Source organism: Salmo trutta, unplaced genomic scaffold, assembly GCF_901001165.1.
Source record: "Salmo trutta unplaced genomic scaffold, fSalTru1.1, whole genome shotgun sequence".
NCBI lineage: Eukaryota > Metazoa > Chordata > Actinopteri > Salmoniformes > Salmonidae > Salmo > Salmo trutta.
The window spans coordinates 1811251-1834383 of NW_021823154.1; the positions used below are offsets into that span (position 1 = coordinate 1811251).

At 47.7% G+C, this 23133-nt stretch overlaps 1 protein-coding gene across 3 annotated transcripts in view; it reads left to right on the forward strand.

Annotated features, from left to right (window-relative positions):
* The window catches only part of LOC115189418 (calcium/calmodulin-dependent protein kinase type II delta chain), a 131416-nt gene that overhangs the window by 71369 nt on the left and 36914 nt on the right, over nucleotides 1–23133 (forward strand). The window contains exons 15-21 of one of the 3 annotated variants that reach the window (XM_029748034.1): nucleotides 7834–7878; nucleotides 8107–8155; nucleotides 12109–12184; nucleotides 13551–13645; nucleotides 14433–14495; nucleotides 14952–15117; nucleotides 16774–17342. In XM_029748034.1, coding sequence (XP_029603894.1) covers nucleotides 7834–7878; nucleotides 8107–8155; nucleotides 12109–12184; nucleotides 13551–13645; nucleotides 14433–14495; nucleotides 14952–15117; nucleotides 16774–16777 — 498 coding nt within the window. In that variant the 3' untranslated portion in view covers nucleotides 16778–17342. Of the gene's footprint in view, nucleotides 1–7833; nucleotides 7879–8106; nucleotides 8156–12108; nucleotides 12185–13550; nucleotides 13646–14432; nucleotides 14496–14951; nucleotides 15118–16773; nucleotides 17343–23133 lie in introns of those variants that run through there. The other 2 variants (XM_029748036.1, XM_029748035.1) reach the window with 2 other exon arrangements.

Sequence of the window (23133 nt, forward strand, 5' to 3'; positions counted from 1 at the left end):
ACTTTGAACTTTCTTCAAACTACAAATCTACCATTCCAGTGTTTTTCTTGCCATACTTTATTTACTTTGCCACCATGGCATTTTTTTGCCTTTACCTCCCTTATCTCACATAATTTGCTCACATTGTATATAGTCTTATTTTTTTCTACTGTATTATTGACTGTATGTTGTTTACTCCATGTGTAACTCTGTGTTGTTGTATGTTGTCGAACTGCTTTGCTTTATCTTGGCCAGGTCGCAATTGTAAATGAGAACTTGTTCTCAACTTGCCTACCTGGTTAAATAAAGGTGAAATAAAATAAAAATAAAAATTAATACAGTTATAATATCTGGTCATTCATATAGACATAATGTCTGGTCATTCATATAGACATAATATCTGGTTATTCATATAGACATAATGTCTGGTCATTCATATAGACATAATATCTGGTTATTCATATAGACATAATGTCTGGTCATTCATATAGACATAATGTCTGGTCATTCATATAGACATAATATCTGGTTATTCATATAGACATAATATCTGGTTATTCATATAGACATAATGTCTGGTCATTCATATAGACATAATGTCTGGTTATTCATATAGACATAATGTCTGGTCATTCATATAGACATAATATCTGGTTATTCATATAGACATAATGTCTGGTCATTCATATAGACATAATATCTGGTTATTCATATAGACATAATGTCTGGTCATTCATATAGACATAATGTCTGGTCATTCATATAGACATAATATCTGGTTATTCATATAGACATAATGTCTGGTCATTCATATAGACATAATGTCTGGTTATTCATATAGACATAATGTCTGGTCATTCATATAGACATAATATCTGGTTATTCATATAGACATAATGTCTGGTCATTCATATAGACATAATGTCTGGTTATTCATATGGACATAATGTCTGGTCATTCATATAGACATAATGTCTGGTCATTCATATAGACATAATGTCTGGTCATTCATACAGACATAATATCTGGTTATTCATACAGTCACAATGTCTGGTCATTAAAACCTCTACGGGCTAGGGGGCAGCATTGAGAATTTTGGAAAAAATATGTTCCCATTTTTAACTGCCTCCTACACCAACTCAGAAGCTAGAATATGCATATTATTGTTCAGGTTTGGATAGAAAACACTCTGAATTTTCTAAAACTGTTTGAATGGTGTCTGTGAGTATAACAGAACTCCTATGGCAGGCAAAAACCTGACAAGGTTTCAAGCAGGAAGTACCCTGTCTGACAAGGAGTCGTGCGTCTTGCATCTTTTTATTGAAAAGTAAGGATCTTAGCTGTAACGTGACAATTCCCAGGGCTCCAATAGGCTCTCAGAGCCCGGGAAATAACTGAAGGTTTACGAGGGAGCCTCAGGCTGAAACACATTATCACCTTTTGTAAGTGTCGACTCAGAGGACCTTTGAATGAGGCGCGTGCACGAGTCGCTCCTGAGGAGAAATTTTATTCGGCTGTTTAGGCTCAATGCATACTCCCGGTCGGAATATTATCACTTATCTACGAGATAAATGGCATAAAAATTGGTTTTAAAACAGCGGTTGACATGCTTCGAAGTACGGTAATGGAATATTTAGACATTTTTGACACGCCAATGCGCCATGCGCGGGACCGTGAAGAAGCATTCTGATAGTGTCTAGAACTCACGAACAAAACGTCGCTGTTTGGATATAACGATGGATTATTTGGGACCAAACCAACATTTGTTATTGAAGTAGAAGTCCTGGCAGTGTATTCTGATGAAGAACAAGCAAGGTAAGAACATTTTTCTTATAGGAAATGTGATTTTGGTGGAGGCTGACCTGGGTGGGTATCTAAATAGCTAGCCCTGTGATGCCGGGCTATGTACTTAGATTATTGCAAAATGTGCTTCATCCGAAAAGCTATTTTAAAATCAGACATATCGAGTGCATAGAGGAGTAATGTATCTATAATTCTTAAAATAATTGTTATGCTTTTTGTGAACGTTTATCGTGAGTAATTTAGCAAACTATTAGTAAATTCCCCGGAAGTTTGCGGGGGTTATGCTTTTTCTGAACGTCACATGCTAATGTAAAAAGCTGGTTTTTGATATAAATATGAACTTGATTGAACAGACATGCATGTATTGTATAACACAATGTCCTAGGTGTGTCATCTGATGAAGATCATCAAAGGTTAGTGCTGCATTTAGCTGTGGTTTGGGTTTATGTGACATGATATGCTAGCTTGAAAAATGGGTGTCTGATTTTTTCTGGCTGGGCACTCTGCTGACATAATCTAATGTTTTGCTTTCGTTGTAAAGCCTTTTTGAAATCGGACAGTGGGGTTAGATTAACGAGATTCTTGTCTTTAAATAGCTGTAAAATAGTCATATGTTTGAGAAATTGAAGTAATAGTATTTCTAACGATTCAAAAATCGCGCCACTGGATTTCAGTGGCTGTTACGTAGGTGGGACGAAATCGTCCCACATACCCTAGAGAGGTTAATACAGTTATAATGTCTGGTTATTCATATAGACATAATGTCTGGTCATTCATATAGACATAATGTCTGGTCATTCATATAGACATAATGTCTGGTCATTAATACAGTCACAATGTCTGGTCATTAATACAGTTATAATGTCTGGTCATTCATATAGACATAATATCTGGTTATTCATATGGACATAATGTCTGGTCATTCATATAGACATAATGTCTGGTCATTCATATAGACATAATATCTGGTCATTCATATAGACATAATATCTGGTTATTCATATGGACATGTCTTCAGATTAAGTGACGGTTGACATGACAATCATCGCACTCCCCATATTATTTTTTACCCAGAATGCAGCATAACAATCATTAAATGAATCTCTAACACCAGTCATTTGTTTTGCTGGCTTTGTGATGCGTTACTGTTGCTAACGTGTACCTGGCTGAATATCAACAATACCCCCCTTCCTTCCTTCCTTCCTTCCTTCCTTCCTTCCTTCCTTCCTTCCTTCCTTCCTTCCTTCCTTCCTTCCTTCCTTCCTTCCTTCCTTCCTTCCTTCCTTCCTTCCTCCCTCCCTCCCTCCCTCCCTCCCTCCTCCCTCCCTCCCTCCCTCCCTCCCTCCCTCCCTTCCTTCCTCCCTCCCTTCCTTCCTTCCTTCCTCCCTCCCTCCCTCCCTTCCTTCCTTCCAGCCGAAGGACCAAAGGACGCTGGTTCCTTAGTCTGGTAGTGATGGTCTGATTGGTTGCAACTTGTGCATGGTGTGTGCTGATTCGCTGGCTGTGTTGGTCACATGACTGATGCCCTGCATGACCTCAACATCTTTATGTGCCTTTTTTCCCATGATGACCCACACACACAAATAAACAGTTATACACGCACACACACACACACACACACACTGATGACAGTGTGTAATCTGTCTCAGTGATTACAGCTGGAACATCATCAGGATCCATTTTGCCAAGACTTGGTACAGTCACACACACACACACACACACACACACACACACACACACACACACACACACACACACACACACACAGAGTCACACTCCTCCACCTCCACGTCATCTACCTCCACCTCCTCTACCTCCTCTACCTCCACCTCCTCCTACTCCACCTCCTCTACCCCCTCCTACTCCACCTCCTCTACCCCCTCCTACTCCACCTCCTCTACCTCCTCCTACTCCACCTCCTCTACCTCCACCTCCTACCTCCTCCTACTCCACCTCCTCTACCTCCTCCTACTCCACCTCCTCTACCTCCTCTACCTCCTCCTCCTCTACCTCCACCTCCTCTACCCCCTCCTACTCCACCTCCTCTACCTCCCTCTACCTCCTCCTCCTCTACCTCCTCCTCCTCTACCTCCACCTCCTCTACCTCCTCCTACTCCACCTCCTCTACCTCCTCTACCTCCTCCTCCTCCTCTACCTCCTCTACCTCCTCCTCCTCTACCTCCACCTCCCTCTACCTCTACCTCCTCCCTCCTCCACTTCCTCTACCTCCTCCTCCTCTACCTCCACCTCCTCTACCCCCCTCCTACTCCACCTCCTCTACCTCCTCCTCCTCTACCTCCACCTCCTCTACCCCCCTCCTACTCCACCTCCTCTACCCTCCTCCTACTCCACCTCCTCTACCCCCTCCTGCTCCACCTCCTCTACCCCCTCCTACTCCACCTCCTCTACCCCCTCCTACTCCTCTACCCCCTCCTACTCCTCTACCCCCTCCTACTCCACCTCCTCTACCCCCTCCTACTCCACCTCCTCTACCCCCTCCTACTCCACCTCCTCTACCTCCTCCTACTCCACCTCCTCTACCCCCTCCTATTCCACCTCCTCTACCCCCTCCTACTCCACCTCCTCTACCCCCTCCTACTCCTCTACCCCCTCCTACTCCACCTCCTCCTCCTCCACCTCCTCTGACCAACCTACCCCCTCCTCCTCCACCCCTCTACCCCTCCTACTCCACCTCCTCTACCCCCTCCTACTCCACCTCCTCTACCCCCTCCTACTACTCCCCTCCTCTACCTCCTCCTACTCCACCTCCTCTACCTCCACCTCCTACCTCCTCCTACTCCACCTCCTCTACCTCCTCCTACTCCACCTCCTCTACCCTCCTCTACCTCCTCCTCCTCTACCTCCACCTCCTCTACCCCCTCCTACTCCACCTCCTCTACCTCCTCTACCTCCTCCTCCTCCTCTACCTCCTCCTCCTCTACCTCCACCTCCTCTACCTCTACCTCCTCCTCCTCCACTTCCTCTACCTCCTCCTCCTCTACCTCCACCTCCTCTACCCCCTCCTACTCCACCTCCTCTACCTCCTCCTCCTCTACCTCCACCTCCTCTACCCCCTCCTACTCCACCTCCTCTACCTCCTCCTACTCCACCTCCTCTACCCCCTCCTGCTCCACCTCCTCTACCCCCTCCTACTCCACCTCCTCTACCCCCCTCTACTCCTCTACCCCCTCCTACTCCTCTACCCCCTCCTACTCCACCTCCTCTACCCCCCTCCTACTCCACCTCCCTACCCCTCCTACTCCACCCCCTCTACCTCCTCCTACTCCACCTCCTCTACCCCTCCTACTCTCCACCTCCTCTACCCCCTCCTACTACTCCACCTCCGCTAACCCCCTTCCTCCTCTACCCCCTCCTACTCCACCTCCTCTACTACCTCTCTCCTACTCCACCTCCTCTACCTCCCTCCTCCACCTCCTCTACCCCCTCCTATTCCTCCTCCTCTACCTCCTCCTACTCCACCTCCTCTACCCCCTCCTCCTCCAACTTCTCTACCCCCTCCTACTCCACCTCCTCTACCCCCCCTACTCCACCTCCTCTAACCCCTCCTACTCCACCTCCTCTACCCCACTCCTACTCCACCTCCTCTACCTCCACCTCCTCTACCCCCCCTCCTACTCCACCTCCTCTACCTCCTCCTCTCCACCTCCTCTCCCCCCCTCCTGCTCCACCTCCTCTACCTCCTCCTACTCTCCACCTCCTCTACCCTCCTCCTACTCCACCTCCTCACCTCCTCCTACTCCACCTCCTCTACCCCCTCCTGCTCCACCTCCTCTACCCCTCCACCTCCTCTACCTCCTCCCCTCCTCTACCCCTCCTGCTCCACCTCCTCTACCTCCTCCTACTCCACCTCCTCTACCTCCTCCTACTCCACCTCCTCTACCCCCCTCCTGCTCCACCTCCTCTACCCCCCTCCACCTCCTCTACCCTCCTCCACCTCCTCTACCCCCTCTCCACCTCCTCTACCCCCTCCTACTCACCTCCTCTACCCCCTCCTGCTCCACCTCCTCTACCCCCCCTCCTGCACTTCCTCCTCTACCCCCTCCTACTCCACCCCCTCCCTCTACCCCCCCCTCCTACCCACCTCCCTCTACCCCCTCCTGCTCCACCTCCTCTACTCCCTCCTGCTCCACCTCCTCTACCCCCCTCCTACTCCACCTCCTCTACCCCCTCCTACTCCACCTCCTCTACCCCCTCCTACTCCACCTCCTCTACCTCCTCCTACTCCACCTCCTCTACCTCCTCCTACTCCACCTCATCTACCCCTCCTGCTCCACCTCCTCTACCCCCTCCACCTCCTCTACCTCCTCCACCTCCTCTACCCCCTCCTGCTCCACCTCCTCTACCCCCTCCTACTCCACCTCCTCTACCCCCTCCTACTCCACCTCCTCTACCCCCTCCTGCTCCACCTCCTCTACCCCCTCCTACTCCCCCTCCTCTACCCCCCTCCTACTCCACCTCCTCCACCTCCTCCACCTCCTCTACCCCCCTCCTGCTCCACCCTCCTCTACCCCCTCCTACTCCACCTCCTCTACCCCCTCCTACTCCACCTCCTCTACCCCCTCCTACTCCACCTCCTCTACCCCCTCCTACTCCCCTCCTCTACCCCCTCCACCTCCTACACCTCCTACTCCACCTCCTCTACCCCCTCCTCCTCCACCTCCTCTACCCCCTCCTCCTCCACCTCCTCTACCCCCTCCTACTCCTCTACCCCCTCCTACTCCACCTCCTCTACCCCCTCCTACTCCACCTCCTCTACCCCCCTCCTCCTCCACCTCCTCTACCCCCTCCTCCTCCACCTCCTCTACCCCCCTCCTACTCCACCTCCTCTACCCCCTCCTACTCCACCTCCTCTGCCCCCTCCTACTCCACCTCCTCTACCCCCCTCCTACTCCACCTCCTCTACCCCCCTCCTACTCCACCTCCTCTACCCCCTCCTACTCCACCTCCTCTACCCCCTCCTACTCCACCTCCTCTACCTCCTCCTACTCCACCTCCTCTACCCCCTCCTACTCCACCTCCTCCACCTCCTCTACCCCCTCCTGCTCCACCTCCTCTACCCCCTCCTGCTCCACCTCCTCTACCCCCTCCTACTCCACCTCCTCTACCCCTCCTGCTCCACCTCCTCTACCTCCTCCACCTCCTCTACCCCCTCCACCTCCTCTGCCCCCTCCTGCTCCACCTCCTCTACCCCCTCCTGCTCCACCTCCTCTACCTCCTCCTACTCCACCCTCCTCTACCCCCTCCTACTCCACCTCCTCTACCCCCCTCCTACTCCACCTCCTCTACCCCCTCCTGCTCCACCTCCTCTACCCCCTCCTACTCCCCCTCCTCTACCCCCTCCTACTCCACCTCCTCTACCCCCTCCTACTCCACCTCCTCTACCCCCTCCTACTCCACCTCCTCCACCTCCTCCACCTCCTCTACCCCCTCCTACTCCACCTCCTCTACCCCCTCCTACTCCACCTCCTCTACCCCCCTCCTACTCCACCTCCTACTCCACCTCCTACTCCACCTCCTCTACCCCCTCCTGCTCCACCTCCTCTACCCCCTCCCTGCTCCACCTCCTCTACCCCCTCCTGCTCCACCTCCTCTACCTCCTCCACCTCCTCTACCTCCCTCCTACTCCACCTCCTCTACCCCCTCCTGCTCCACCTCCTCTACCCCCCTCCTACTCCACCTCCTCTACCCCCTCCTCCTCCACCTCCTCTACCCCCTCCTACTCCACCTCCTCTACCCCCTCCTGCTCCACCTCCTCTACCACCTCCTGCTCCACCTCCTCTACCCCCTCCTACTCCACCTCCTCTACCCCCTCCTACTCCACCTCCTCTACCCCCTCCTGCTCCACCTCCTCTACCCCCCTCCTACTCCACCTCCTCTACCTCCACCTCCTCCGCCTCCTCCTCCTACTCCACCTCCTCTACCCCCTCCTGCTCCACCTCCTCTACCCCCTCCTACTCCACCTCCTTCTCCCCCACTGTTGTCTCTTTCTATGCTCTGTTTGTATTGTTTCATCTCTCTCTGTCTCCCTAGGAACCCCAGACCACAGTGATCCACAACCCAATAGATGGGAACAAGGTACAGCACTGACAGAGAGTGTGTGTGTAATGTTTGTTTGTGTATACATGTATATACTTTATATTAAATGTATGTAGTTCTGTCCTTGAGCTGTTCTGGTCTATTAATGTTCTGTATAATTTAATGCTCTGTCTGATTTAAGTATTAGGCAGCGTTTACACAGGTAGCCCAAATCTGATACTCGGTGTACACCAGGCTACAGATCAAGCTATACGTTCTTTCCCCCAGGAGTCTATAGAGAGCACCAACACCCCCATCGAGGACGAGGATGTCAAAGGTAGAGACAGTTGTCTGTCCCCTTCTCTCTCTCTCCGTCTTCCTGTCTCTCTCTATCTTTGTCTGTCTGTCGCCCTCACTCTCTATCTTTGTCTGTCGCCCTCTCTCTCTCTCTCTTCGTCTTTCTGTCTCTATCTTTGTCTGTCTGTCGCCCTCTATCTTTCTGTCTCTCTCTCTCTCTTTGTCTGTCTGTCGCACTTGCTCTCTCTCCGTCTTCCTGTCTCTATCTTTGTCTGTCTGTCGCCCTCACTCTCTATCTTTGTCTGTCGCCCTCTCTCTCCATCTGTCTTTGTCTCTTTGTCTGTCTGTCGCCCTCTCTCTCGCTGTCTTTCTGTCTCTATCTTTGTCTGTCTGTCGCCCTCTATCTTTCTGTCTCTCTCTCTATCTTTGTCTGTCTGGCGCCCTCTCTCTCCATCAGTCTTTGTCTCTTTGTCTGTCTGTCGCCCTCTCTCTCTCTGTCTTTCTGTCTCTCTATCTGTCGCCCTCTCGCTCTTCATCTTTCTGTCTCTCTGTCGCCCTCTCTCTCCTTCCATCTGTCTTTCTGTCTCTATCTTTGTCTGTCGCCCTCTCTCTCCTTCCATCTCTTTCCACCTCTCCTTTCACTCTGTCTTCAGCTACTTTCTCCTCTTCTTCTTCCTCCTGATGATTGAGGCTCCATATACGTGATGTTTTGATGTATTTATTATTATACACACTTATCTGTTATATTTTCTTTATTATTTAACACATTTACCTGTTATCTTTTCTTTCTGTGAATTGAATTATTTTCTACATTTGAAAATCATGTTAACCCCCCTAAACACACACCTGCCCTCTCTGCCAGTCCTCTGTTTTGGGAACTTGGTGGGTAGTGTGTGGAGCTCTAAGGGTCATTCCACCCAGTCCTCTGAGCCCAGGCAGACTCCCTCCTCTTCAGGACAGAGCAAGTCCCCTGGCTATGTCCCCCCTGTCCCCCAGCCAGCGTCCCCCTGGGTCTCTCCTCAACTACTCTGGAGAAACCTGTCCACTGTCTCCTGGGTCTCCCCTCAGCCACTCTGGAGAAACCTACCCCCTGTCCACTGTCTCCTGAGTCTTCCCTCAACCACTCTGGAGAAACCTGTCCACTGTCTCCTAGGTCTCTCCTCAACCACTCTGGAGAAACCTGTCCACTGTCTCCTAGGTCTCTCCTCAACCATTCTGGAGAAACCTGTCCCGTCTCTCCTCAACCACTCTGGAGAAACCTGTCCCCTGTCTTCCCTCAACCATTCTGGAGAAACCTGTCCACTGTCTCCTAGGTCTCTCCTCAACCATTCTGGAGAAACCTGTCCCCTGTCTCTCCTCAACCACTCTGGAGAAACCTGTCCCCTGTCTCCCCTCAGCCACTCTGGAGAAACCTGTCCACTGTCTCCTGGGTCTCTCCTAAACCACTCTGGAGAAACCTGTCCACTGTCTCTTGGGTCTCCCCTCAGCCACTCTGGAGAAACCCTGTCCACTGTCTCTTGGGTCTCTTCTCAACCACTCTGGAGAAACCTGTCCCCTGTCTCCCCTCAGCCACTCTGGAGAAACCTGTCCACTGTCTCCTGGGTCTCCCCTCAGCCACTCTGGAGAAACCTACCCCCTGTCCACTGTCTCCTGGGTTTCCCCTCAACTACTCTGGAGAAACCTGTCCACTGTCTCATGGGTCTCCCCTCAACCACTCTGGAGAAACCTGTCCACTGTCTCCTGGGTCTTTCCTCAACCACTCTGGAGAAACCTGTCCACTGTCTTCTGTGTCTCTCCTCAACCAATCTGGAGAAACCTGTCCCCTGGGTGTCCCTTCTACTCCCTACTCATCAGGCCAGAGTAAGTCTCGTCTTGTTGGGGTAGAGATCATGGTTATATCCCCACCCCTACCTCCTTGGGGGGAGAAACCATGCCACTACCCCCCCCCCACCCGTCCCCTCCATTCGGCCATTCTGGAGAAACCTGTTCCTAGTCTCTGTCCCCCTCTACTTTATCCTTATCAGTCCAGAGTAAGTCCCCTTCTAATTGGGTGGAAACCCTGGCCATGTCCCCTGTACTCCCTGGGCCTCCACTCAACCACTCTGGAGAAACCTGTCTCCTGTCCCCCTGTCCCTCTGTCTCCTGTCCCCTGTCTCCTGTCCCCCTGTCTCCTGTCCCCCTGTCTCCTGTCCCCCTGTCCCTCAGTCTCCTGTCCCTCAGTCTCCTGTCCCTCTGTCTCCTGTCCCCCTGTCTCCTTGTCCCTTGAGAAGATCAACCATAAACACGCGCAATATTTCTGGCTAAGTGATTGAGTCAAAGTCCGCATTTCCAGGCTGACTACATTGCAGACGCCTGACAGATCTCACAACACCTGGATAGATATTTAACATATCAACTAACCACATAGCATGATATAGTAATCTGATCTATTTAACATGTCAGCTAAACACATCACATATAGTAATCTGATGACCGACGGCGCAGTCATTGACGTTGCCCACAACCACAAACAAGTTGATGCAATGCAACGTCTGCAATGTAGTCGGCCTGGAACACGACCATAGATTTGTTTGTTAAGCAAATGACAAGTGGTTTTGTTGTCACTAAGCCCCATCCCAGCCTGCACTAACACCAGTAAACAAGTGGTTTTGTTGTCACTAACCCCCATCCCAGCCTGCACTAACACCAGTAAACAAGTGGTTTTGTTGTCACTAACCCCCATCCCAGCCTGCACTAACACCAGTAAACAAGTGGTTTTGTTGTCACTATCCCCCATCCCAGCCTGCACTAACACCAGTAAACAAGTGGTTTTGTTGTCACTAACCCCCATCCCAGCCTGCACTAACACCAGTAAACAAGTGGTTTTGTTGTCACTAACCCCCATCCCAGCCTGCACTAACACCAGTAAAAGTAACTCAGTTCAAATCAGGGTTTGGGGTCAATTACATTTAAAATTCCAGTCAATTCAGAAAGTTAACCAAATTCCACTTCCATATTTTCCTTATTGAATATAATTGAAATTGTATGTCCTGAATTGACTTGAATGGAATTGACCCCCAACCCCAGGTCAAATTCCCATACTAATAGCTTTTCTCCCAAATGGCACCCTATTCCCTACCAGTAGTAGGGTACTATAACTAATAGGGTGCCAGGGCCCATTGGGTTCTGGTCTAAAGTAGTCCACTGAATAGGGAATAGGGTTCCAGGGCCCATTGGGTTCTGGTCTAAAGTAGTCCACTGAATAGGGAATAGGGTTCCAGGGCCCATTGGGTTCTGGTCTAAAGTAGTCCACTGAAGAGGGAATAGGGTTCCAGAGCCCATTGGGTTCTGGTCTAAAGTAGTCCACTGAATAGGGAATAGGGTTCCAGGGCCCATTGGGTTCTGGTCTAAAGTAGTCCACTGAATAGGGAATAGGGTTCCAGGGCCCATTGGGTTCTGGTCTAAAGTAGTCCACTGAATAGGGAATAGGGTTCCAGGGCCCATTGGGTTCTGGTCTAAAGTAGTCCACTGAATAGGGGATAGGGTTCCAGGGCCCATTGGGTTCTGGTCTAAAGTAGCCCACTGAATAGGGAATAGGGTTCCAGGGCCCATTGGGTTCTGGTCTAAAGTAGTCCACTGAATAGGGAATAGGGTTCCAGGGCCCATTGGGTTCTGGTCTAAAGTAGTCCACTGAATAGGGAATAGGGTTCCAGGGCCCATTGTGTTCTGGTCTAAAGTAGTCCACTGAATAGGGAATAGGGTTCCAGGGCCCATTGGGTTCTGGTCTAAAGTAGTCCACTGAATAGGGAATAGGGTTCCAGGGCCCATTGGGTTCTGGTCTAAAGTAGTCCACTGAATAGGGAATAGGGTTCCAGGGCCCATTGGGTTCTGGTCTAAAGTAGACCACTATGTTGGAACAGAACCAGCAGCCATGATTTAATGTATGTCAGATTGGGTTATGTTGACCTAAGGTTGTGGTGAGATTGTGGTGATGTTGTGTTTGTGTGTTTCCAGCTCGGAAGCAGGAAATTATCAAAGTCACAGAGCAGCTGATCGAATCCATCAACAACGGAGACTTCGAGGCCTACGCGTGAGTCCTGCTCTGTCTGTGTGTGTTTAGGGCTAGGTCTTGTGTGTGTGTGTGAGGTGTGTGTGTGTGTGTTTAGGGCTAGGTCTTGTGTGTGTGTGTGAGGTGTGTGTGTGTGTGTTTAGGGCTAGGTCGTGTGTGTGTGTGTGTGTGTGTGTGTGTGTGTGTGTGTGTGTTTAGGGCTAGGACATGTGTGTGTGTGTGTGTGTGTGTGTGTGTGTGTGTGTGTGTGTGTGTGTGTGTGTGTGTGTGTGTGTTTAGGGCTAGGACGTGTGTGTGTGTGTGTTTAGGGCTAGGACGTGTGTGTGTGTGTGTGGGTGTGTGTGTGTGTGTGTGTGTGTGTGTGTGTGTGTGGGTGGGTGGGTGGGTGGGTGTGTGTGTGTGTGGGTGGGTGTGTGTTTAGGGCTAGGACGTGTGTGTGTGTGTGTGTGTGTGTTTAGGGCTAGGACGTGTGTGTGTGTGTGTGTGTGTGTGTGTGTGTGTGTGTGTGGGTGGGTGGGTGGGTGGGTGTGTGTGTGTGTGGGTGGGTGTGGGTGGGTGTGTGTGTGTGTGTGTGTGTGTGTGTGTGTGTGGGTGGGTGGGTGTGTGTGTGGGTGGGTGGGTGGGTGGGTGGGTGGGTGTGTGTGTGTGGGTGGGTGTGTGTGTGTGTGTGTGGGTGTGTGTGTGTGTGTGTGTTTAGGGCTAGGACGTGTGTGTGTGTGTGTGTGTGTGTGTGTGTGTGGGTGGGTGGGTGGGTGGGTGGGTGGGTGTGTGTGTGGGTGTGTGTGTGTGTGTGTGTGTGTGTGTGTGTGTGTGTTACTCTGGTTCTTTGGGATTGTTGTTCCACCACATTGCAGCTGACAGATCTACTACAAATCACCTTGATGATCATACAGTAACAATTTACCCACAATGCCCATTTACCCACACCTCTATTATTGTGTTACTATGGTTACTAGTAGTTCACTATATAGGGAATAGGGCTCTGGTCACTAGTAGTTCACTATATAGGGAATAGGGCTCTGGTCTAAAGTAGTGCACTATATAGGGAATAGGGCTCTGGTCTAAAGTAGTGCACTATATAGGGAATAGGGCTCTGGTCACTAGTAGTTCACTATATAGGGAATAGGGCTCTGGTCACTAGTAGTGCACTATATAGGGAATAGGGCCCTGGTCACTAGTAGTTCACTATATAGGGAATAGGGCCCTGGTCACTAGTAGTTCACTATATAGGGAATAGGGCTCTGGTCACTAGTAGTTCACTATATAGGGAATAGGGCTCTGGTCACTAGTAGTTCACTATATAGGGAATAGGGCTCTGGTCACTAGTAGTTCACTATATAGGGAATAGGGTGCCATATGGGACTCAGTCTGTGTTTGTTTCCAACAGGAAGATCTGTGATCCTGGTCTGACGTCGTTTGAACCAGAAGCTCTGGGGAACCTGGTAGAGGGACATGACTTCCATCGCTTCTACTTCCACAACGGTAACACATTCATCAGTAAAGTCATTTAGAAGATACAGTTATTGATTAGAGGTATTGATTAGTAGAGGTATTAATCAGCTGTTGATTAGTAGAGTTATTAATCAGCTATTGATTAGTAGAGTTATTAATCAGCTATTGATTAGTAGAGTTATTAATCAGCTATTGATTAGTAGAGGTTTTGATTAGTATTGGTATGGTTTAGTAGAGGTATTGATTAGCTATTGATTAGTAGAGTTCTTGATTAGTAGAGGTATTGATTAGCTATTGATTAGTATAGGTATTTATTAGTAGAGTTATTGATTAGTAGAGGTATTGATTAGCAGTTATTGATTAGTATATGTATTGATTAGCTATTGATTAGTAGAGTTATTGATTAGTATAAGTATTGATTAATAGACTTGATTAGCTATTGATTAGTGGAGTTATTGATTAGAGGTATTGGTTAGCTATTGATTAGTAGAGGTATTGATTAGCAGTTATTGATTAGTATAGGTATTGATTAGCTATTGATTAGTAGAGTTATTGATTAGTACAGGTATTGATTAGTAAAGTTATTGATTAGTATAGGTATTGGTTAGTAGAGGTATTGATTAGCTATTGATCAGCTATGGATTAGTAGAGGTATTGATTAGTAGAATTTATGAATCAGGTATTGATTTGTAGTTATTGATTAGCTATTGATGAATAGTTATGTCTGTTACTGAGAACTACAACTCCCACTAGCTAACTAAGGCCTGTCTGTCTCTCTCCATCTCCATCTCCCTCGTCCTCCCTCCTCTCCTTCCAGCCCTGTCTAAAGGTAACAAGCCGGTGCACACCATCCTCCTCAACCCTCACGTCCATCTGATAGGTAGGAAATCAGCCTTTTCTAATTATTAGAACAATAATATATGCTACTTAGCAGACGCTTTTATCAAAAGACACTTACAATAATGTGTGTATATATTTTCCATCTGGGTGGCCTTGGGAATTGAACCTACTATCCTGGTATTGCAAGCACCATGCTTTACCAACTGAACATAATGTTGATTTTTCTGGGCTATGTTTTATGAAATCTGGTTTCTGGTTGGTATTCGAATATACACTGTAAGTACATTTCAATTCAAGTCGGAAAGTAGACCATATTCAAATTTCCCATTCCAAATTGTCCTGAAGCATTGAAGTGAATATTGGAATGGGAATTCCAGTGTACTTCCTGAATTGACACAAGATGGACGCCAACCCCCCCACTGGGAACATATGTACAATGTGTTTATGATGTTGACATGAAACAAGGAAAGGTGAACTAATGAGAAGGTCTATCTAGCGGAGAACGCTGCGTGCATCGCCTACATCCGCCTGAGCCAGTACATGGACGTGGGGGGGATGCCTCGCACCATGCAGTCTGAGGAGACCCGCGTCTGGCATCGCAGAGAGGGGAAGTGGCAGAACATTCACTTCCACCGCTCCGGCTCGCCCAGCCTACCATCCCAGTAAGAAACATATATTAATCAATCAATGAAAACATACATTAATCAATCAATTAATCAGTTATAATGATTATAAATAAACCGATTTCAGAACATTCACTTCCACTAGTCTGTAGTGTCCAGTGTAGACTACCTTCCCAGTCTGTAATGTCCAGCGTAGACTACCTTCCCAGTCTGTAGTGTCCAGCGTAGACTACCTTCCCAGTCTGTAGTGTCCAGTGTAGACTACCTTCCCAGTCTGTAGTGTCCAGTGTAGACTACCTTCCAGTCTGTCGTGTCCAGTGTAGACTACCTTCCCAGTCTGTAGTGTCCAGTGTAGACTACCTTCCCAGTCTGTAGTGTCCAGTGTAGACTACCTTCCCAGTCTGTAGTGTCCAGCGTAGACTACCTTCCCAGTCTGTAATGTCCAGCGTAGACTACCTTCCCAGTCTGTAGTGTCCAGTGTAGACTACCTTCCCAGTCTGTAATGTCCAGCGTAGACTACCTTCCCAGTCTGTAGTGTCCAGCGTAGACTACCTTCCCAGTCTGTAGTGTCCAGTGTAGACTACCTTCCTAGTCTGTAGTGTCCAGTGTAGACTACCTTCCCAGTCTGTAGTGTCCAGTGTAGACTACCCCTCCAGTCTGTAGTGTCCAGCGTAGACTACCTTCCCAGTCTGTAATGTCCAGCGTAGACTACCTTCCCAGTCTGTAGTGTCCAGTGTAGACTACCCCTCCAGTCTGTAGTGTCCAGCGTAGACTACCTTCCCAGTCTGTAGTGTCCAGCGTAGACTACCTTCCCAGTCTGTAGTGTCCAGTGTAGACTACCTTCCCAGTCTGTAGTGTCCAGCGTAGACTACCTTCCCAGTCTGTAGTGTCCAGTGTAGACTACCTTCCCAGTCTGTAGTGTCCAGTGTAGACTACCCCTCCAGTCTGTAGTGTCCAGCGTAGACTACCTTCCCAGTCTGTAGTGTCCAGTGTAGACTACCCCTCCAGTCTGTAGTGTCCAGTGTAGACTACCCCTCCAGTCTGTAGTGTCCAGCGTAGACTACCTTCCCAGTCTGTAGTGTCCAGTGTAGACTACCCCTCCAGTCTGTAGTGTCCAGTGTAGACTACCCCTCCAGTCTGTAGTGTCCAGCGTAGACTACCTTCCTAGTCTGTAGTGTCCAGCGTAGACTACCTTCCCAGTCTGTAGTGTCCAGTGTAGACTACCTTCCCAGTCTGTAGTGTCCAGTGTAGACTACCCCTCCAGTCTGTAGTGTCCAGCGTCGACTACCTTCCCAGAAAATTGTCTTGTGGTGCAATAACTAATCTCCACCACAGGAGGGCGCAACGTACATGCTTACCATGCTACTGTAATGGTTACTGTACTGTTTCCTCATCCTGGTACTGGGGACATTGTAGTTGTTGCCCTACCATTAACACACCTGATTTAACTAATCAACTCATCAAGCCTTTAATTATTTGATTCAGGTGTGTAGCGTCAGGGTAACAACTACAAAGTTCACCTCTTGGGGTTCCCAGGACCAGGATGACAGAAACACTGGGTTAGAGTCAACTCTACCTCTCCCACTAGTCTAAAACAACCTCTACCGGCGGACCCTGACTACACGGATATCGCTCTCATTTCCTTTTCCCCTGTGTGTGTGTGTGTGTGTGTGTGTGTGTGTCTGTATTTTACAGTTAATGGAATATCAAGCTTCAGTCTAAACTCCCAAGACAGGCAACAATCAACTAGCCAACGCGTGGTCACCATTTTACCTCTAACCCCTGACCCCTCTGTATGGACATGACATCACACAGGAAAAGGAAATCAACCCTAAAAGGTCGTCAGTCATCCTAACCACCTAGTCTGCGTCCCTAATGACACCCTATTCCCTACATAGGGCCCATGGGCTCTGGTCTAAAGTAGTGCACTATATAGGGAATAGGGTTTCGTTTGGGATTCAGCCCCCCCCCTAGAGCGGCCTGCAGCAGACCGTGGCCGTTATCCACTGGAGCATATTACCTGACATTTGGTTTTTAAACTGTTTTTGGTGCATTTTCAATGTATAGAGATGTTTAAAAATCTACTGCTGTCACTCCTCCCATTTTGAACTTGTATTTGTACGTGTGTTTTACGTGTTGCAATACTAAATATTTAAAGATCAGAATGTTAAAAATCGAGCTTGCTTTTGTTCTGGTGAAATGTATATATATTATATATTGTGATTGTTGATTAAAAAAATTCAATAAAATAAACATTAAATTGCTATTCTTGCTACATCATAGGAGTTTTAAGAAAATTCATAAAAATTCTGTATGTAAGTTTATGTTTGAGTTGAGCTAATTGCTTATGTTTGGTTGAGCTAGGTGCTAATGTTTGGTTGAGCTAGGTGCTAATGTTTGGTTGAGCTAGGTGCTAATGTTTGGTTGAGCTAGGTGCTAATGTTTGGTTGAGCTAGTTGCTAATGTTTTGTTGAGCTAGTTGCTAATGTTTTGTTGAGCTAGTTGCTAATGTTTTGTTGAGCTAGTTGCTAATGTTTTGTTGAGCTAGTTGCTAATGTTTTGTTGAGCTAGTTGCTTATGTTTGGTTGAGCTAGGTGCTAATGTTTGGTTGAGCTAGTTGCTAATGTTTTGTTGAGCTAGTTGCTAATGTTTTGTTGAGCTAGGTGCTAATGTTTTGTTGAGCTAGGTGCTAATGTTTGGTTGAGCTCGTTGCTAATGTTTGCGTTGAGCTAGGTGCTAATGTTTGCGTTGAGCTAGGTGCTAATGTTTGGTTGAGCTAGGTGCTAATGTTTGGTTGAGCTCGTTGTTCATGTTTGAGTAATAGGGTTTGGACATTATGTACTCCTTATAGGATTGCAAAATTCCCATGTTTTCCAGAAATCCTGGTTGGAAGAGTCCCAGAATCAGGAGAAAACAAATAGGAAATCCGGAACCCTCCAACCAGGATTCCTGGAAAACCTGGACATTTTGGGAACGTTACCAGAATTTTGCAACCCAACGCCCAACCCTGGTTACTAGTAGTTCACTATATAGGGAATAGGGCTCTGGTCACTAGTAGTTCACTATATAGGGAATAGGGCTCTGGTCTAAAGTAGTTCACTATATAGGGAATAGGGCTCTGGTCACTAGTAGTGCACTATATAGGGAATTGGGCTCTGGTCTAAAGTAGTTCACTATATAGGGAATAGGGCTCTGGTCACTAGTAGTTCACTATATAGGGAATAGGGGAATAGGGCTCTGGTCACTAGTAGTCCACTATATAGGGAATAGGGCCCTGGTCACTAGTAGTTCACTATATAGGGAATAGGGCTCTGGTCACTAGTAGTGCACTATATAGGGAATAGGGCTCTGGTCTAAAGTAGTGCACTATATAGGGAATAGGGCTCTGGTCACTAATAGTTCACTATATAAGGAATAGGGCCCTGGTCACTAGTAGTGCACTATATAGGGAATAGGGCCCTGGTCACTAGTAGTTCACTATATAGGGAATAGGGCCCTGGTCACTACTAGTTCACTATATAGGGAATAGGGCCCTGGTCTAAAGTAGTTCACTATATAGGGAATAGGGCTCTGGTCACTAGTAGTTCACTATATAGGGAATAGGGCTCTGGTCACTAGTAGTTCACTATATAGGGAATAGGGCCCTGGTCACTAGTAGTTCACTATATAGGGAATAGGGCTCTGGTCACTAGTAGTTCACTATATAGGGAATAGGGCCCTGGTCACTAGTAGTTCACTATATAGGGAATAGGGCTCTGGTCACTAGTAGTGCACTATATAGGGAATAGGGCTCTGGTCTAAAGTAGTTCACTATATAGGGAATAGGGCTCTGGTCACTAGTAGTTCACTATATAGGGAATAGGGCCCTGGTTACTAGTAGTTCACTATATAGGGAATAGGGCTCTGGTCACTAGTAGTTCACTATATAGGGAATAGGGCCCTGGTCACTAGTAGTTCACTATATAGGGAATAGGGCTCTGGTCACTAGTAGTTCACTATATAGGGAATAGGGCCCTGGTCACTAGTAGTTCACTATATAGGGAATAGGGCCCTGGTCTAAAGTAGTTCACTATATAGGGAATAGGGCTCTGGTCACTAGTAGTTTACTATATAGGGAATAGGGCTCTGGTCACTAGTAGTTCACTATATAGGGAATAGGGCCCTGGTCTAAAGTAGTTCACTATATAGGGAATAGGGCTCTGGTCACTAGTAGTTCACTATATAGGGAATAGGGCCCTGGTCACTAGTAGTGCACTATATAGGGAATAGGGCTCTGGTCTAAAGTAGTTCACTATATAGGGAATAGGGCTCTGGTCTAAGGTAGTGCACTATATAGGGAATAGGGCTCTGGTCACTAGTAGTTCACTATATAGGGAATAGGGCTCTGGTCACTTGTAGTTCACTATATAGGGAATAGGGCTCTGGTCACTAGTAGTGCACTATATAGGGAATAGGGCTCTGGTTACTAGTAGTTCACTATATAGGGAATAGGGCCCTGGTCACTAGTAGTTCACTATATAGGGAATAGGGCTCTGGTCACTAGTAGTTCACTATATAGGGAATAGGGCCCTGGTCACTAGTAGTTCACTATATAGGGAATAGGGCTCTGGTCACTAGTAGTTCACTATATAGGGAATAGGGCTCTGGTTACTAGTAGTTCACTATAGAGGGAATAGGGCTCTGGTCTAAAGTAGTGCACTATATAGGGAATAGGGCTCTGGTCACTAGTAGTTCACTATAGAGGGAATAGGGCTCTGGTTACTAGTAGTGCACTATATAGGGAATAGGGTGCTAGTTGGGAGGCATCCAGTGAGATGTGTTTGTTTGCCTTTATAACAGAAGGCCTCATTAATCCATTATGAGAAATAAAGACCACATTGGTAGGTATGCATGGGGGGCGGGGTTATCGGGAGTATAATTATATAATGAGAATATCTTGTTTATATTTGTGAATCACTGAGATGTTTGTTCATAATGATACTGAACATCGGTCCTGTCTGTCCTTCCTGTTGTCTTCAACCAGTCCTTCTGTCTGTCCATCCTGTTCTCTTCAACCAGTCCTTCCTGTTGTCTTCAACCAGTCCTTCCTGTTGTCTTCAACCAGTCCTTCCTGTTGTCTTCAACCAGTCCTCCTGTCTGTCCATCCTGTTCTCTTCAACCAGTTCCATTAGCCTCGTTTATACTTGGTTCTAACATGCGTCCACATTCTGATTGTGCCCACATTTTCAGACATGCAGGTCTACACATGGTATTAAAATGTGTATCTTATTCGTCCACTGTGTTTGCATTGTGACCAGATATCCTGTTCCCTCCCTGTAGGCTATTTATTTGACAGATATTCTTTCAAAATAACATTTTATTTATTATTTTTAAGGTGTACACAATAACGACGCGTTGTGATCAGATCTTCCTGGTAGTCAGACAGGCATTGTGATCTTCCTGGTAGTCAGACAGGCGTTGTGATCAGATCTTCCTGGTAGTCAGACAGGCGTTGTGATCAGATCTTCCTGGTAGTCAGACAGGCATTGTGATCTTCCTGGTAGTCAGACAGGCATTGTGATCTTCCTGGTAGTCAGACTGGCATTGTGATCTTCCTGGTAGTCAGACAGGCGTTGTGATCAGATCTTCCTGGTAGTCAGACAGGCGTTGTGATCTTCCTGGTAGTGAGACTGGCATTGTGATCTTCCTGGTAGTCAGACAGGCGTTGTGATCAGATCTTCCTGGTAGTCAGACAGGCGTTGTGATCAGATCTTCCTGGTAGTCAGACAGGCATTGTGATCAGATAGCTGTAAGTATAGACAGATGTGCACAGAGAAACCATTTAAAGCATCATTATCCCTCTAAAGTCTTTGACAGGTGGCATCAATATGTGTCCTAAATAAAATTAAGAAATATTATTTTGAAAGAATATCTTCTGCTGTACCCAACACACACTGACACACGCACACACACTGACACACGCGCACACACTGACACACGCACACACACTGACACATGCATACACACTGACACACGCACACACACTAGACTACAGACAGGAGGGAGGATCTGTCAGTGATCACTAGACTACAGACAGGAGGAGGGAGGATCTGTCAGTAATCACTAGACTACAGACAGGAGGGAGGATCTGTCAGTAATCACTAGACTACAGACAGGAGGAGGATCTGTCAGTGATCACTAGACTACAGACAGGAGGGAGGATCTGTCAGTGATCACTAGACTACAGACAGGAGGAGGGAGGATCTGTCAGTGATCACTAGACTACAGACAGGAGGAGGGAGGATCTGTCAGTGATCACTAGACTCCATTGACTTGTTGGAAAGGTGACATCCTATGACGATGCCACGTTGAAAGTCACTGAGCTCTTCAGTAAGGCCATTCTACTGCCAATGTTTGTCTATAGCAAGGCTGTGTGCTCGACTTTATACACCTGTCAGCAACGGGTGTGGCTGAAATTAGCCGAATCCACTCATTTGAAGGGGTGTCCACATACTTTTGTATTATATATTGTCGGTGACCCCTTCAAATCAAATCAAATCAAATGTATTTATATAGCCCTTCGTACATCAGCTGAAATCTCAAAGTGCTGTACAGAAACCCAGCCTAAAACCCCAAACAGCAAGCAATGCATGTGAAAGAAGCACGGTGGCTAGGAAAAACTCCCTAGGAAAAACTCCCTAGAAAGGCCAAAAACCTAGGAAGAAACCTAGAGAGGAACCAGGCTATGAGGGGTGGCCAGTCCTCTTCTGGCTGTGCCGGGTGGATATTATAACAGAACATGGTCAAGATGTTAAAATGTTCATAAATGACCAGCATGGTCAAATAATAATAATCATAGTAGTTGTCGAGGGTGCAACAAGCACGTCCGGTGAACAGGTCAGGGTTCCATAGCCGCAGGCAGAACAGTTGAAACTGGAGCAGCAGCATGGCCAGGTGGACTGGGGACAGCAAGGAGTCATCATGCCAGGTCCTCCGAAAGAAAGAAAGAGAGAAAGAGAGAATTAGAGAGAGCATATTTAAATTCACACAGGACACCGGATAAGACAAGAGAAATACTCCAGATGTAACAGACTGACCCTAGCCCCCCGACACATAAACTACTGCAGCATAAATACTGGAGGCTGAGACAGGAGGGATCAGAAGACACTGTGGCCCCATCCGATGATACCCCCGGACAGGGCCAAACAGGCAGGATATAACCCAACCCACTTTGCCAAAGCACAGCCCCCACACCACTAGAGGGATGTCTACAACCACCATCTTACAACCACCACCCCTTCACCTTGAGAAACACATTGAGGTGTGCAGCATTGTAGGATCCAAATAATGGCCTACGTCCTACCACACCATCTCCAGAGATAGCTGTGCACATGGAGATGTTTCCCCCCACGTTGTCCAGGCATTTGGACGGTCGCCCGTTGTGCCGATGAGGTTCCGCCCACGGCGACCAAGTTGAAGCCCGCTTCATCAACAAAGATATACTTGTGATGGTTCACAGCAGCATCAAGCACCATCCCCCTCTAAAAATATGTTTTGGTTAGTTATTTTACAGTATAGTTCCAGTATGATATTGTGAAGTAGCATGTGCATTAATAGTAACAGTAATACAGTATATTAGTGCTGTACCTGAACATACTCGGCCCACAGTTGCTTCACCCGGTCGTTGTTTCTCTCAAAAGGCACCAGGTAAATTAGCTTTATAGATACCTGGTGCCTCTTCAAAAGGCGGGGAGATTGTTGGTAAGCTGATGGATACCACATTGGCAAAAGGTGTCATCGTTCTCCTCAATGGCCTGCTTTATTTAAGAGACAGCCGCATGGCATTCCTGACCCTTACCTTTTTTCCACCACTGCCCACTCCTGCTGATTGGTCAACACATGACCACGCCCACCACCGTGGGGTCTTCTGTCCATTCTGATGGTAGAACAGGAAGAGCACTGTTGTGTGAATTGACACGCCTTACAATGTCATTTACTGTAAATTGACATCACAATGTCATGTTCTGTAAATTGACACGCATTATAATATGCCATTTACTGTAAATTGACATTACA